Below are 14,038 nucleotides of genomic sequence, written 5' to 3'. Positions count from 1 at the left end.
AGAATTCCATCCTGTTTACAGAAACAAAATGTCAATGTAAAAATTGTGATGCTGCCTTCCTCTCAAATCTGATAAGCTCCCCAATCCTTCCCGGCTGCTCTCCATTCTGATCCCACGTGGGAATTTAGAAGCAAAGTATGTGTGAGTGCATCAAGAGGAAGCCTTTGTATAAAAAGAAAGACTTCTATTTGTCTGGTGTGTCTCACAACCTCAGCATGTCCCACAACACTTCCCAAACGAGGGTGTCCTTTTGATTTGAAGTTTAATACTGTAATATTGGGCAACAGAAGTTAATTTGCACTCCGCGGGTGATGACGATGGAAAAATTTGTTCAGGCGACTTCTCTTTTTGAGAGGGATAAATGTTTAAAAGTTTATTGATTAGTCACACGATATTAACACTGCAATGAAGTTGCTGTGAAAATCCCCTGGTCGCCACACTCTGGCGCCTGTTCGGGTACACTGAGGGAGAATTTAGTATGGCCAATGCACTTAACCTGCATGGCTTTCGAACTGTGGGAGGAAACCCACGCAGACATGGGGAGAACTTATAATCTCCACACAGACAGTGACCCAAGCTGGGAATCGAACCCGGGTCCATTGGCCAGGACACTAATGCAAACTCCCCTTCTGTTCCGCATTAGTAGCACAAGATCTTTTGTTTGCCCTTTGGGAAGGTGACAGTGTTTAACATAGACAGATGGCACCTCTGACAGCGCAACACTCCCCGTCAGTCCTGACCCTCTGGCAGGACTGCCATCCCTCAGTATTGCACTGGCAGTGTCAGCCTGGGATCCTGGTCCTCCAGCCTTCTGACCCAAAGCCATCACAAAGTTTTGCATACAAGCCACAGTTGCTAACACAGTCTCTCTCCCGCTTCAGCTTTCCTGTGGCACTTTCCCCTGAGAATACCTCTGCAGATCTGTCAACATCTGCCAATACACTGCAACGCTGTGTACAGCCGTAACCCTTTGAATTCCAAACAGAGAAGGCAAAGATCTCCTTGGTTTGGAGATGGCATTGTGCCAATGAGGTGCAGCCAATTCTTCTGTTAGAAGATTGTCTGAAGAACAGGCATTCTGCCAACTTCCAAATGTGGCAAAACTTTGCATCTAATGCCTCGAGGCAGTTCCATCTTAGCCTGCAAATCATTTCTAACGTAATGATGTGCAGTTGTATAAAATAAAATGCCTACGTATTGCCCGTGGATAGAAGTGAGAGTCTCCCACAGTGCAATTCAAAGTAAACGATATGATATTTCTGGATGTACAGGGCCTTCACTGCTCAGTGGAACAGTGTCTCAGATTGGAGAGAAATTATACCCTCATTGATACAAAAATCATCTCATCTCAGCTTCCCAAAACTGGCAGCATCAGTAAGGCCAACTGGAATCCTTTGCAATGCATTTGTTTTTCAGAATGGACAAATTCACCCCTTCCTTCGAGTTTCTTTCAGCTTCTGGCTTGTGTGACCAAGACTGGTTGAAGTGACTGTGTTTTATCAGATTTCTGTGCTGCAGTGCTTCCTGAGGCAGGAGTGTGGAGGGAGGAAATGGCCAGGGAAAGTACCGTGCCTTGTTTGTGTGCAGTAAATGAATTTGGGTCAATGACGATGTTCACACTCCGTGCCAGCCTCCTTCCTGTCCTCCAGGATGGCCGTGATTCCTGCTGAAGGTTCTAGAATCCCTGCAGAAATTTGGGAAGCGGTTAATTAAACCTGGTACGAGTTGAGTAGTTTTCGACCATTGAGTTCATATTCCGCTCAACATGCCCTTAGATTCCCCTCGCTAACCCTCCCTGATGAATGATTAAATGGGAAGAAAATCTTGAATATTGGACGGTTCATGACGCAATGAAATGGCAGGAGCAGAATGAATTCCTGAAGGAGGATGCATAAGTGGTCAAAAGACCAAATTTGTGAAGGGGACAGGGAATTGGAGGATAGTTCTTCTCCTGATGGGCTGAATGGCAGCCTCTTCTGCTTTAGCATGAACCAGGACAACTGTCAGTCAGAAATTTGCCTTTAATCTAGCATTTCCAACTGAACTGATGGGAGGTGGTCCGGGAGAGAGGGTCCCTTGCTGATCCAGTTTCCTTTAACCCCGCTTCCCCCTCTAACAAGTACCAAGACGGCATGTGGCGTCTGCTCTTCAGACTTTAACTGGTGCTGGTCCAGACATCCGAGAGACTGGCATGGCTTCATTGTGCTGCTGCTGTACGAGGCCCCAAGATCCTGTGTCACTCTGACACTACGAGTGAGTGCAGTCAGCAGCAGCAGAGTTCTTTACACAGGGCTATGAGCAAAGGGGCTTGCGGGTGGGAGTGATGGATTACTGTGAAAGCACCGGCCCAAAGGGCCGAATGGCCACCTCTACTATATTAACTGTCGTCTAATTGCCAATGTTTCTGAGCAGTGTTCGAGGTGTACAAGCAGATTGCGAACAAAGATATTGAGAACAGCATTAAGGGCGAGATGTCCGGCAGTCTGGAAGGCGCTTTATTAGCAATTGGTGAGTTGTCCAATTCCGTTTCCCGTCTTCCCAAATAATGTTCCTTTCCCTGTGGCCTGGAGTAATTGTCTCTGAATCTCTCTCTCTCTCTCTCTCTCTCGGTCCTAGTTAAAAACATGAAGAACCAACCTGCCTACTTTGCAGAGAGGCTGTACAAGTCGATGAAGGTAAGTGAATTCCCAAACTTGGCGCTAACTCTTGTTCATTCCCGTTGTGGAGCTTTTGCACACGTTACGCAGATAAGTCGGACAACAGGACGTGTTTCGTGGCCCGTGTGCAGTTACCGCCCTCGCTAACATCTCAGTCCAGTTACTGAGGTCAAGAAACACTTTTTTTTGTGAAGTCGGAACAGGATTTGTGTGGGCTCGTGGGAAATGGGTGCACTGGAATGGAACACCAATCACTTAAGATGCAGCAAACGTGATATTACAGGGAGATCAGTGCTGCACCTGCTTTTTCTTTCTGCGTCCCTTCAGTGATCTGAGAAATGTGTGTGTGTGAAGACTGTGTGCACTGATGTGTTGTGCCTGGATCAGGGGTTGTGTATAATGAGATTTGAATGGAGAAACCCATCTGGACCACAGCAGCTACAAGCTGAGTTCCAAGCACCAATTGCTTCTCACTGCTGCTTGTAAGGTTTCTCCCTTTTTTCTCCTCCAAAGCTGTGCTTCCCTCGCTCAAAGACCATTTAAACTGGCCATTCAAACAACGGCTGCAAGTCTATCAGTATGTTATTGAAACTGCCCGCAGAGGATTTCTCTGTTAGAGTGCCTCTTGTGTCCCAGTCCCTGTGATAGGATCTTGAGTGACTTGTGTTCAGATGTAGAGTTTGCACTGCACGAAATGGCTGCAGTTTGGAACTAGCTGGGGACTGTGCGTACGGGATTGCTGCACTGCGTGTTTGTCACGTTCTGCTCAGTGGATAACACTCTCTCTTCTGAGTCAGAAGATCTCATCTTCGAATCTCACTCCAGAGCACGCCTTCGATAATCCGTGCAGGAGGTTCTCAGCTGTGTCTTTCTGGCTCGGTCTCCAGGTTATGGGATTTGGTTAGTCAGACTCCAGTGTCCGTTTGACACTCCTTAATTAGGATAACATCTAGACGGGTTAGAGAGTAGGAACTTTGCCCCCAGGCATGATGCCAACTTCCCTGTATAACGCATGACTGACGGGGGTGGGTGATGCATTATCCAGGTAATGTATCAGCATATCCATCTTGTTAACTCTCTACACTACAGTGCTGAGGAATGCAGCACTGTGTTGGAGGGGCAGTGCTGAGGCTAATGCATCCTGAGGAAGGACATATTGCCTTGGAGGGAATGCAGTGTAGGTTTACAAGAATGATACCTGGACTTCAGGGGTTAGGTTATACCTAAGGAGAGATTATTCTCTGGAATTTCGAAGGTTAAGGGGTGATCTGATTGAAGTCTTCAAGATCCTAACGGAAAGATGGGGAGATAAAGAAAAATGATTTCCACTGGTTGGAGATTCTAGATGTGGAGATGCCGGCGTTGGACTGGGGTGAACACAGTAAGAAGTCTCACAACACCAGGTTAAAGTCCAACAGGTTTATTTGGTAGCAAGTACCATAAGCTTTCGGAGCAATGCTCCTTCGTCAGATGGAGTGGTCTCTGCACCCTGAGCACAATAACTGAGCACATTACCACAATGGTGGCTTCATTGAATCTGCCCAATTCCACCTTGTTAAAAAGCTCTTGCTTTCTGAAAGGACCATATTGCCACTCTTAAGAACAGAATAAAAGGAGATTCTAGAACCAGAGGACATAGTCTAAAAATCAGGGTCAGGCTGTTCAGGAGAGATGTTTGGCACACAAAGGGTAGTAGACGTTTGAAACTCTCCTTCACAAACTGCAGTTGGTGCGAGACCAGTTAATTTTTAAATTTTGAGGTAGATAGATGTTTGGTTATGGGCCAAAGGAAGGGGGTTTGGCTGCAGATCAGCCGTGATCTCATTGAATGACGGGACAGACTCGGGGCTGATGACCTGCTGCTGTACCTATCAGTGCAGCACTGTGGGAGAAACACAAACAGCAATGAGGGAAGGAACAGAGAAGGCATTTGAAATGTTGACTGAAGGATGAATGTTGGCCAGGACAGCAAAGAGAACGCCCCTGTTCTTCTTTTGAAATAGTGTCTGAGGATCGTTCACACCCATGTGAAAACATGAACAGGGCCTTGGTTCAACAGCCCATGTGAGAGTCCGCTCTCCTGACAGTGTAACACTCCCTCAGTGCTGGCCAGGAAAATGGGCTTGAGAGACACTTGAACACCTAGCTGAGAGTACTGACCCACGGTTGAGATTCCAAGACATTTACTCAAGGATTTTGATGAGCTTTTTCTCCAGTCACCTGAGGCAGTCTAACTTGGTGCTCTCTCAATTCTAGGGTGCTGGTACGAATGACAACACCTTGATTCGAGTCATGGTGTCTCGCTGTGAAATAGACATGCTGGACATTAGACAGGAGTTCCAGAAGATTTACGGCAAATCCTTGTATTCCTTTATCAAGGTGAGTGTGGGAGGGCCGCTGTCAGGACGGGTTTGTATTGCTAATTATTTAGAGTTGTACTGCAGGTCTACCGGAGGAATCATGTATTATATACACGTGGAACTGGAACAACTAACTGAGCACATTACCGCAATGGTGGCTTCATTGAATCTGCCCAATTCCACCTGGTTAAAAAGCTCTTGCTTTCTGAAAGGACCATATTGCCACTCTTAAGAACAGAATAAGAGCAGCATAGGCCATTTGGCCCCTCAGCCTGCTCTTCTATTCGACACGGTCATGACTAACCTTGGGCTTCGACTCCTTTTCCGACCACTCCCCAAATCCCTTCATTCTGTGAAAGAACCACCATCTATCTGTCCTTCAGCCTTGAGTGTATTCCAGGATGGAGCCCCACATCCCTGTGGGGTGGAGAATTCCAAAGATTCACAACCCTTTGGTGTGAAGTAATTCTTCCTCAACTCATCTCTGTCCTAAATGATCGATCGGCCCCTTATCCTGAGACTCTGCCCCCCCTGTTCATGGAATCATAGAATCCCTACAGCGTGGGAGGAGGCCATTCGGCCCATCGAGTCTGCACCAACCACCCAGGGCCTATTTCCGTAACCCGACACACTTACCCTGCTAACCTCCCCCGACAGACACTAAGGGACAATTTAGCATGGCCAGTTAACCTAACCCGCACATCTTTTGGATTGTGGGAGGAAATCGGAGCACCCGGAGAAAACCCACGCAGACACGGGGAGAATGTACAAACTCCGCACAGACAGTGACCCGAGGCCAGAATTGAACCCTGGCGCTGTGAGGCGACAGTCCTAACCACTGTGCCACCATGCCGCCCCAGAACCATGTTCCAGATTCTGTGGTTTTCGATGATGCAGAGTCGACCAGAAAGTGGAAATCTCCACGTTCTTATTGAAACTATGGAGAAATAAAAAGTATCCACACCAAAATATACAGTGTAGTCATTGATAACTCTGTCTTTTTGGGGGGAAAAGCTTGTCTGGCCCAACTCTTAATAACAAGCCAAGGCTAACAGTTGTAACTTAAGCTACATCTTTTGTGAGAGCAAAGTTTTATAGGTCTGGGAAGAAGATTTTTTTTTAGCTGGTGGGGAGGAGAAGAGTGAGATTGCGGGATTAAATTCTGATGGGATATCAGCCAGCCAGTTAAAAGAAAATCACTGCGGATGCTGGAAAATCTCAGCAGGTCTGGCAGCATCTGGAAGGAGAGAAAAGAGCTGACGTTTCGAGTCCAGATGACCCTTTGTCAAAGCTGAAAGGCAGAGAAAGTGGGAGATATTTATACTGCAGGGGGAGGGAATGAAAGATGAGTCATAGCCACAGAAACCAGGGGAAAGGCTGCTAATGGCAGCCCATAGTGAGAATGGAAGGTGTGAATGGCCAAACGGCAGAGAAACTGAAATCGGAGGGTAAACTGTGACTGATGAAGATGTATTTGGGGGGGGGGGGGGGAGAAAGAGATGGGTGGGAGAGAGGTAAAATTGAGAAAAGGGGATTAAATAGGGGGAAAAGTCGGGGGGGGGGGGGGGAGAAAAATGAAGAAAGACAATAAAGAAATAAAAGGTAGTTTAAAAATTAAATGAAGTGAAAACAAAAGGGGTGGAGGTGGGATCGAGGTAATCATCTGAAGTTGTTGAATTCAATATTGAGACCAGAAGGCTGTAAAGTGCTTAGCTGGAAGATTTGATTTGATTTATTATTGTCACATGTATTGACATACAGTGAAAAGTATTGTTTCTTGCGTGCTATACAGACAAAGCATACCGTTCATAGAGAAGGAAAGGAGAGGGTGCAGAATGTAGTGTTACAGTCATCGCTAGGGTGTAGAGAAAGATCAACTTAATGCAAGGTAGGTCCATTCAAAAGTCTGACAGCAGCAGGGAAGAAGCTGTTCTTGAGTCGGTTGGTACGTGACCCCAGACATTTGTATCTTTTTCCCGACGGAAGAAGGTGGAAGAGAGAATTTCCGGGGTGCGTGGAGTCCTTAATTATGCTGGCTACTTTGCTGAGGCAACGGGAAGTGTAAACAGAGTCAATGGATGGGAGGCTGGTTTGCGTGATGGATTGGGCTTCATTCATAACTTTTGTAGTTCCTTGCGGTCTTGGGCAGAGCAGGAGCCCATACCAAGCTGTGATACAACCAGAAAGAATGCTTTCTATGGTGCATCTGTAAAAGTTGGTGAGAGTCGTAGCTGACATGCCAATTTTCCTAGTCTTCTGAGAAAGTAGTGGCGTCGGTGAGCTTTCTTAACTATAGTGTCAGCATGGGGGGAACAGGACAGGTAGTTGGTGATCTGGACACCTAAAAACATGAAGCTCTCGACCCTTTCTACTTTGTCCCCGTTGATGTAGACAGAGGCATGTTCTCCTTTACGCTTCCTGAAGTCGATGACAATCTCCTTTGTTTTGTTGACATTGAGGGAGAGATTATTGTTGCCGCACCAGTTCACCAGATTCTCTATCTCATTCCTGTTGTTTGAGATCCGACCTACTACGGTGATGTCGTCAGCAAACTTGAAATTGGAAGGGAATTTGGCCACACAGTCACAGGTGTAATAAGGAGTATAGTAGGGGGCTGTGAACACAGCCTTGTGGGGCACCAGTGTGTGCTGTTTCCCCCAGTTTGCGTTGAGCTTCACTGGAACATTGCAGCAGGCCAAAGACAGACATGTGGGCACGGGAGCAGGATCGTGTGTCAAAGTGGCAAGCAACGGGAAGGTCAGGGTCCTGCAGACAGTCGATGCTCTTGAATGGCAGTGAGTTTGCAGGGCCTTCCATGCCCTGCTGCAGAGATGGACGCTGGCAGTTTGCAATACAGTGGGTCTGACCACAGCCGTCACCTGCTCCGTGGGGAGGCGGGGCATCCAGTTGCAAAGGGTTTACTATTCCCAGGAAGTAACCTGAACAACCAGTCTTTATTTTAACAAGGTGTGCCCGCTGAAACAACTATTCGGCCAGTTAGAGGGAGGAAGCGCACATGTTTGAGAGATGAACAGTATCGATTTAAATTTGTGAGCGGGGAGAAGAGAATCATAGTTCATAATTACAAATCGACCAGACACTGGCGTGTGAAGCAGAAATAGTTTACTGGAGCATCTTTTGAGACTGAAACGTGAAATTAATTGAATTATAACAGCCTGTTCTCTTTGGTTCATTTTCTGTTGGAATACTGCAGTTCTGACTACGAGCCTGTCTTTGAGGTTTTATTGTCTCTGCTGATTGTTGCATCGCGCCACTGTTGGGCATTAAGAATTGGTCAATATTTAATTAATTTTTGATTAATTTAGCCTCCGCTTTGAAAGACAAGCCCTACCCGTGCGTCCCAGTAATAGACTCCTAATATATTGTGTAGGCGATGTTCCTGAGAGTTTGATTATCAGCTTGCTCAGGAGTCCGTACTGTTTGTGTGATATATATAGAAGCTGCTGGAATAGCAGTGGGTACCCGTGAGACTGAAGCCTGGGCACCTCGGCACCATAGATGTACCTCATGCTGAAACCGAGTGACAGGCACCACCCACCCAAAGCAACTTCTGGTTTTCTCATCAAATGCCCCCCAGATGCTTGTCACGCTTTCAGCCAACTGGTCTCACTGGAACTATGACCTCATTCGTTCATAAGATATCGGAGCAGAATTAGGCCATTCGACCCGTCGAGTCCGCTCCCCCATTCAATCATGGCTGGTAGGCTCCTCTTCCCCATTTTCCTGCCTTCCACGCCCCCCCCCCCCCAAAACCATGCTGACTCTGATGGATAGTGTTTTGACTTTCAAAACATCCTGATAGAGATAGAGAATGTGGTGAACTGGTGCGGCAACAATTGTCATCGACTGCAGGAAGTGTAAAGGAGAACATGCTCCTGTCTACATCAACGGGGACGAAGTAGAAAGAGTCAAGAGCTTAAAGTTTTTAGGTGCCCAGATCACCAACAACCTGTCCTGCTCCCCCCCCCCCCATGCCGACATTATAGTGAAGAAAACCCACCAACGCCTCTACTTTCCCGGGACACAAAGGAAACTTGGCATGTCAGCTACGACTCTCTCCAACTTTTACAGATGCACCATAGAAAGCATTCTTTCTGGTTGTATCACAGCTTGGTATGGCTCCTGCTCTGCCCAAGACTGCAAGGAACTACAGAAGGCCGTGAATGTAGCCCAATCCATCACGCAAACCAGTCCTCATCCATTGACGCTCTCTACACTTCCTGCTGCCTCGGCAAAGCAGCCAGCATAATTAAGGACCCCACGCACCCCGGACAGTCTCTCTTCTACCTTCTTCCTTCAGGAAAAAGATACAAAAGTCTGAGGTCATGTAGAAGAACAGCTTCTTCCCTGCTGCTGTCAGACTTTTGAATGGACTTGCCTTGCATTAAGTTGATCTTTCTCTACACCCTAGTTGTGACTGTAACACTACATTCTGCACACTCTCATTTCCTTTATGAACAGTGTTTTGCCTATATAGCGTGCAAGAAACAATACTTTTCACTATTAATACATGTGACAAATCAAATATTGCTTCCTTGATGAATGATTCTAACACTTAGAATCATAGAATCCTACAGTGCAGAAGGAGGCCACTTGGCCCATCGAGTCCGCACCAGCCACAATCCCACCCAGGCCCCACCACCCTGCACAACTCCATGTATCCACTCTAGCCAGTCCCTGGACACCAAGTGGCAATCCAGCGTGGCCAATCTACCTAACCCGCACGTCTTTCCCAACAACAGATGAGTGTTCCCAAAAAACATACTTGGAAATCTGCTCCCCAATAAGGCTTTCTCTCAAATCCCTTCACCAAGGATCCACATCCAGGATTTCAACCTCTCCTTTAAGCATCCCACTGTCTGGGATTGCCATGTGCATTCCACACAATCGCTCAGGGACCCAGCCACGCCAACAGAACGCCACTGCTTCACAGGTATTAAAGTGTCACCAAATTTAGGATTGCTTCATGCTTGGCTTCTCGCTAGCTGGTTTCACAAGGTCCATGCCTTTCAGCAAGTCTGACAGCATCTGTGGGGAGAGAATAGAGCCAACGTTGTGATTCTAGATTCCAGCATCCACAGTATTTTGCTTTTACCTATACCTTTTTAGCTCTGTCTTAACTGGGAGCCTCTCTCTACCCCTTTTCTGGAACTTCAATGAACAGTGACTGGAATTATCCAATCTTGCACACCGCGCCACCGCGGCCAGCAAAACAGGGAATTTGGCGCTCAGCCAAATCTTCATTCACAGCAGTAGGAACCCAGCTGCGGATGAGGTCGGAGAATCCCAGCCAGTATCTTGTTCTGGTTCTTTGTCCCTTTGACTTCAGTCTTCCTGGGACTTCTCTTTTCATTCCCTGGTTTCTAGAACTATCTGCTCTTCAGCTTCTGGGACTTGCCCTCTGCCCCTTACTCGATTGTCCTGCCTCTGTGTTGGCAGTTTCTTTGAGATCTGCTTTCTCAGATACCTGGTTTAAATGAGCAACAAGTGCTTACTTTTCAGTGTGGGCCTCTGGCTGTTAAGCAACAGATTTGTTTATTTTTATAAAGCCTGTAAATGCTTTGTTATAAAACCTTAGTTACAATGCAGGCAAAGTTTAAAGTGAAATTAAACTATAGACCTGCAGGCACCTCTGTCTAATGTGAAGCCAAACTGAAGTTTTAACCCTTTATTAGCACACAAATACAGAAAGACAAAGTTAGTTGAAACTTGTACCCTACTACCATCACATAATACCAACAAAAACTATTTTAATTCTATCTATTTTAAGCTGCTTTGGGAGTGGGGAAACAAACTAGGCCTTTCAATCCTGCTCGTTCCTAAAGGCGCATAGAATCAGAGAATCCCAACAGTACAGAAGGAGGCCATTCGGCCCATCAAGTCTGTACCGACAACAATCCCACCCAAGCCCTATTCCTGTAACCCCACATATTTACCCTGCTAATCCCCCTGACATTATGGCCATGCTAAATTGGTCAATCAACCTAACCCGCACATCTTTGGACTGCTGGGGGAAATCCGGAGGAAACCCACACAGACACTGGGAGAATGTGCAAACTCCACACAGACAAGTGTCCCGAGGCTGGAATTGAACCCGGGTCCCTGGCGCTGTGACGCAGCGGTGCTAACCACTGTGCCACCGCGCAGCCCCATGTCCCGGGAGAAAATGGACGAGGGGGATGCCCTTGCAGTTGACCATCAAGCCAAGTATGCAACACCAATGGAAACCCCATTGGTTTGAAATTGTTGGGGAATCTCCGGTGAGCAGTCTTGGTTGCAACCCGAGGGATGATTAGTTGGGAACTATGCAGGAGGGTGATTGGCCCGGTAATGAGCAGTGTTTGAAAGAGAAGCTAAAAGGGGAAACGAACAGCAAATGCAGAGAGGAATAAGTTGATGCTTCATTTTATCTGCTTTCTGGTGGATCTCTGTGGTTGGGATCGTTCGCACAATTGTGATGGGCTGTTTAGAAACGATAATACTGTTTGGCTTTGACCTGCTTGATGTTAGACACCGTTTTCAAGGTGGAATGGAGAATTTGATTTGATATTTTTTTGCTTCAAGGGGGATTGTTCCGGAGATTACAAGAAGGTTCTGCTCCAACTGTGTGGTGGCGAATAATCAAAACAGCAGTTGGTATCATCCTCAAAAGTGGAAACAACTGGAGTGACGCCAAATATTTACAACTGCATGTGTCCCTGTATCATTGCTCGATATTAATCATTTATAACAACAGATTTTTTATTACCTTTTTGAAGAATACTTATTTGTGATCATTGTATTTCTCTTTGTACATCGGCTGTTTATCTTTAATTCGATTCAGGAGCAAAATGCCTAAATCAGCTGCGGCTCCTTCAGGTAGAGCTAGCCTGTGCGGAGAACAGCTGGTAGGTTGCTCCCCTGCAAGGCTGGTGCTGGTTTGAAATCTGATAGAAGTCTCACAACACCAGGTTAAAGTCCGACAGGTTTATTTGGTAGCATGAGCTTTCAGAGCGTTGCCCCTTCTTCATCAGGTGAGTGAAGGATTTGTTTCACAAACAGGGCACATATAGACACAAACTCAATTACAAGATAATGGTTGGAATGTGAGTCTTAACAGGTAATCAAGTCTTTACAGGTGCAGACAATGTGAGTGGAGAGAGGGTGAAGCACAGGTTAAAGAGATGTGAATTATCTCCAGCCAGGACAGTTGGTGAGATTTTGCAAGCCCTGTGCTTAACCCCCCCCTCCACTCAATTGTCTGCATCTGTAAAGACTTGGTTACCTGTTAAGACTCTCATTCCAACCATTATCTTGTAATTGAGTTTGTGTCGATATGTGCCCTGTTTGTGAACCAAATCCTGCACTCACCTGATGAAGGGGCAGCGCTCCGAAAGCTCGTGCTACCAAATAAACCTGTTGGACTTTAACCTGGTGTTGTGAGACTTCTTACTGTGCCCACCCCAGTCCAACGCCAGCAACTCCACATCGTAACACTGTCCAGTTTGATGTCTCGTTCAACATCCCCTTCTTACATACCCATCACGATTTGGATAGAGATGCAGTGAGGTTAGTCCTGCTGATGACCCTGGTTAATGGTCACCATTGCGGATAGTTTTTGGCTCGATTTGCGTGCGGGGTCTGTGTGTGTTCTGCAGCAAGAAGGCACTGCGAAAGAAATGTCTCCCACTTAACCAAGGTCGTGTAGCTCTGCTTAACCAGTCTGACGTTGGAAATTCCTTCAACTGTGAACGTGGCGCTGAAGATTATTGAAGCAAAGGATGTAAACAATTTATTGTCTGAATGTATGATTAAATAATGAAGGTACTCAGTGCATGTGTAACCACGTCGGTCTGTTCTGAGCAGATGGTTAGGAGACAAATCACGGTATTGTTTTGAATGAGCCGCTGTGCTTGTATAATTCATCAGGGACTCGCTGCTCCTGTAAATGTTTAAACTTTGCATGCTAGATTGTGTTCTACTTTGTAGATGGTAACCTGCTGACAGCCTTTGCGGTAATCTACCTGTTGTGATTCAGAGCTCTGTTCAATGTAGATGACACATTCCATTAAAAATAACTGGTGTGTGAAGGCCCAGATGCTGTGTAATCCAATTTCAACATAAACATTTCTATTAACGCAACAGCAAGGCTTTTTGTTTTTAATGTTTCCGTGAAATGTGGTGCCGGTGTCCGAGTGTGATGGGGGTCTCATAGCTGCTGAGACCAGATGTGCAGCGTCAAGATGTTCGAAATGAGTGGCTGAAGCTGGTGGGAATGTGTAAGAAGTGGAAGTCCATAAGACACAGGAGCAGAATGAGGCCACTCGGCCCATCGAGTCTGCTCCGCCATTCAATCATGGCTGATATTTTTCTCATCCCCATTCTCCTGCCTTTTCCCCATAACCTCTGACCCCCTTGTTAATCAAGAACCTATCTATCCCTGTCTTAAAGACACTCAATGACCTGGCCTCCTCAGCCTTCTGCGGCAAAGAGTTCCACAGATTCACCACTCTCTGGCTGAAGAAATTCCTCCTCATCTCTGTTTTAAAGGATCGTCCCTTTAGCCTGAGGTTGTGCCCTCTGGTTCTAGTTTTTCCTACTAGTGGGAACATCCTCTCCACGTCCACTCTATCCAAGCCTCGCAGTATCCTGTAAGTTTCCATAAGATCCCACCCTCATCCTTCTAAACTTCAACGAGTACAGACCCAGAGTCCTCCACTGTTCCTCATACGACAAGCTCTTCATTCCAGGGATCATTCTTGTGAACCTCCTCTGGACCCTTTCCGAGGCCAGCACATCCATCCTTGGATACGGGGCCCAAAACTGCTCACAATGCTCCAAATGGGGTCTGACCAGAGCCTTATACAGCCTCAGAAGTACATCCCTGCTCTTGTATTCTAGCCCTCTCGACATGAATGCTAACATTGCATTTGCCTTCCTAACTGCCAACTGAACCTGCACGTTAACCTTAAGAGAATCTTGAACAATGACTCCCAAGTCCCTTTGTGTTTCTGATTTCCT

General features: G+C 46.5%; 1 protein-coding gene across 1 annotated transcript in view; it reads left to right on the top strand.

Moving 5' to 3' along the window:
• Positions 1–13,159, top strand: part of LOC144510196 (annexin A4-like) — a 72,245-nt gene extending 59,086 nt beyond the window's left edge. The window contains exons 10-13 of the mRNA XM_078239676.1: positions 2,413–2,508; positions 2,617–2,675; positions 4,914–5,036; positions 11,603–13,159. Coding sequence (XP_078095802.1) covers positions 2,413–2,508; positions 2,617–2,675; positions 4,914–5,036; positions 11,603–11,659 — 335 coding nt within the window. The 3' untranslated portion in view covers positions 11,660–13,159. The remainder of the gene's footprint in view (positions 1–2,412; positions 2,509–2,616; positions 2,676–4,913; positions 5,037–11,602) is intronic.
• Positions 13,160–14,038: the final 879 nt, after the last annotated feature.

Source organism: Mustelus asterias, chromosome 22 (assembly GCF_964213995.1).
Source record: "Mustelus asterias chromosome 22, sMusAst1.hap1.1, whole genome shotgun sequence".
NCBI lineage: Eukaryota > Metazoa > Chordata > Chondrichthyes > Carcharhiniformes > Triakidae > Mustelus > Mustelus asterias.
The sequence above is the reverse complement of the archived record's forward strand: the minus strand, read 5'-3'. Positions and strand labels throughout refer to the sequence as shown.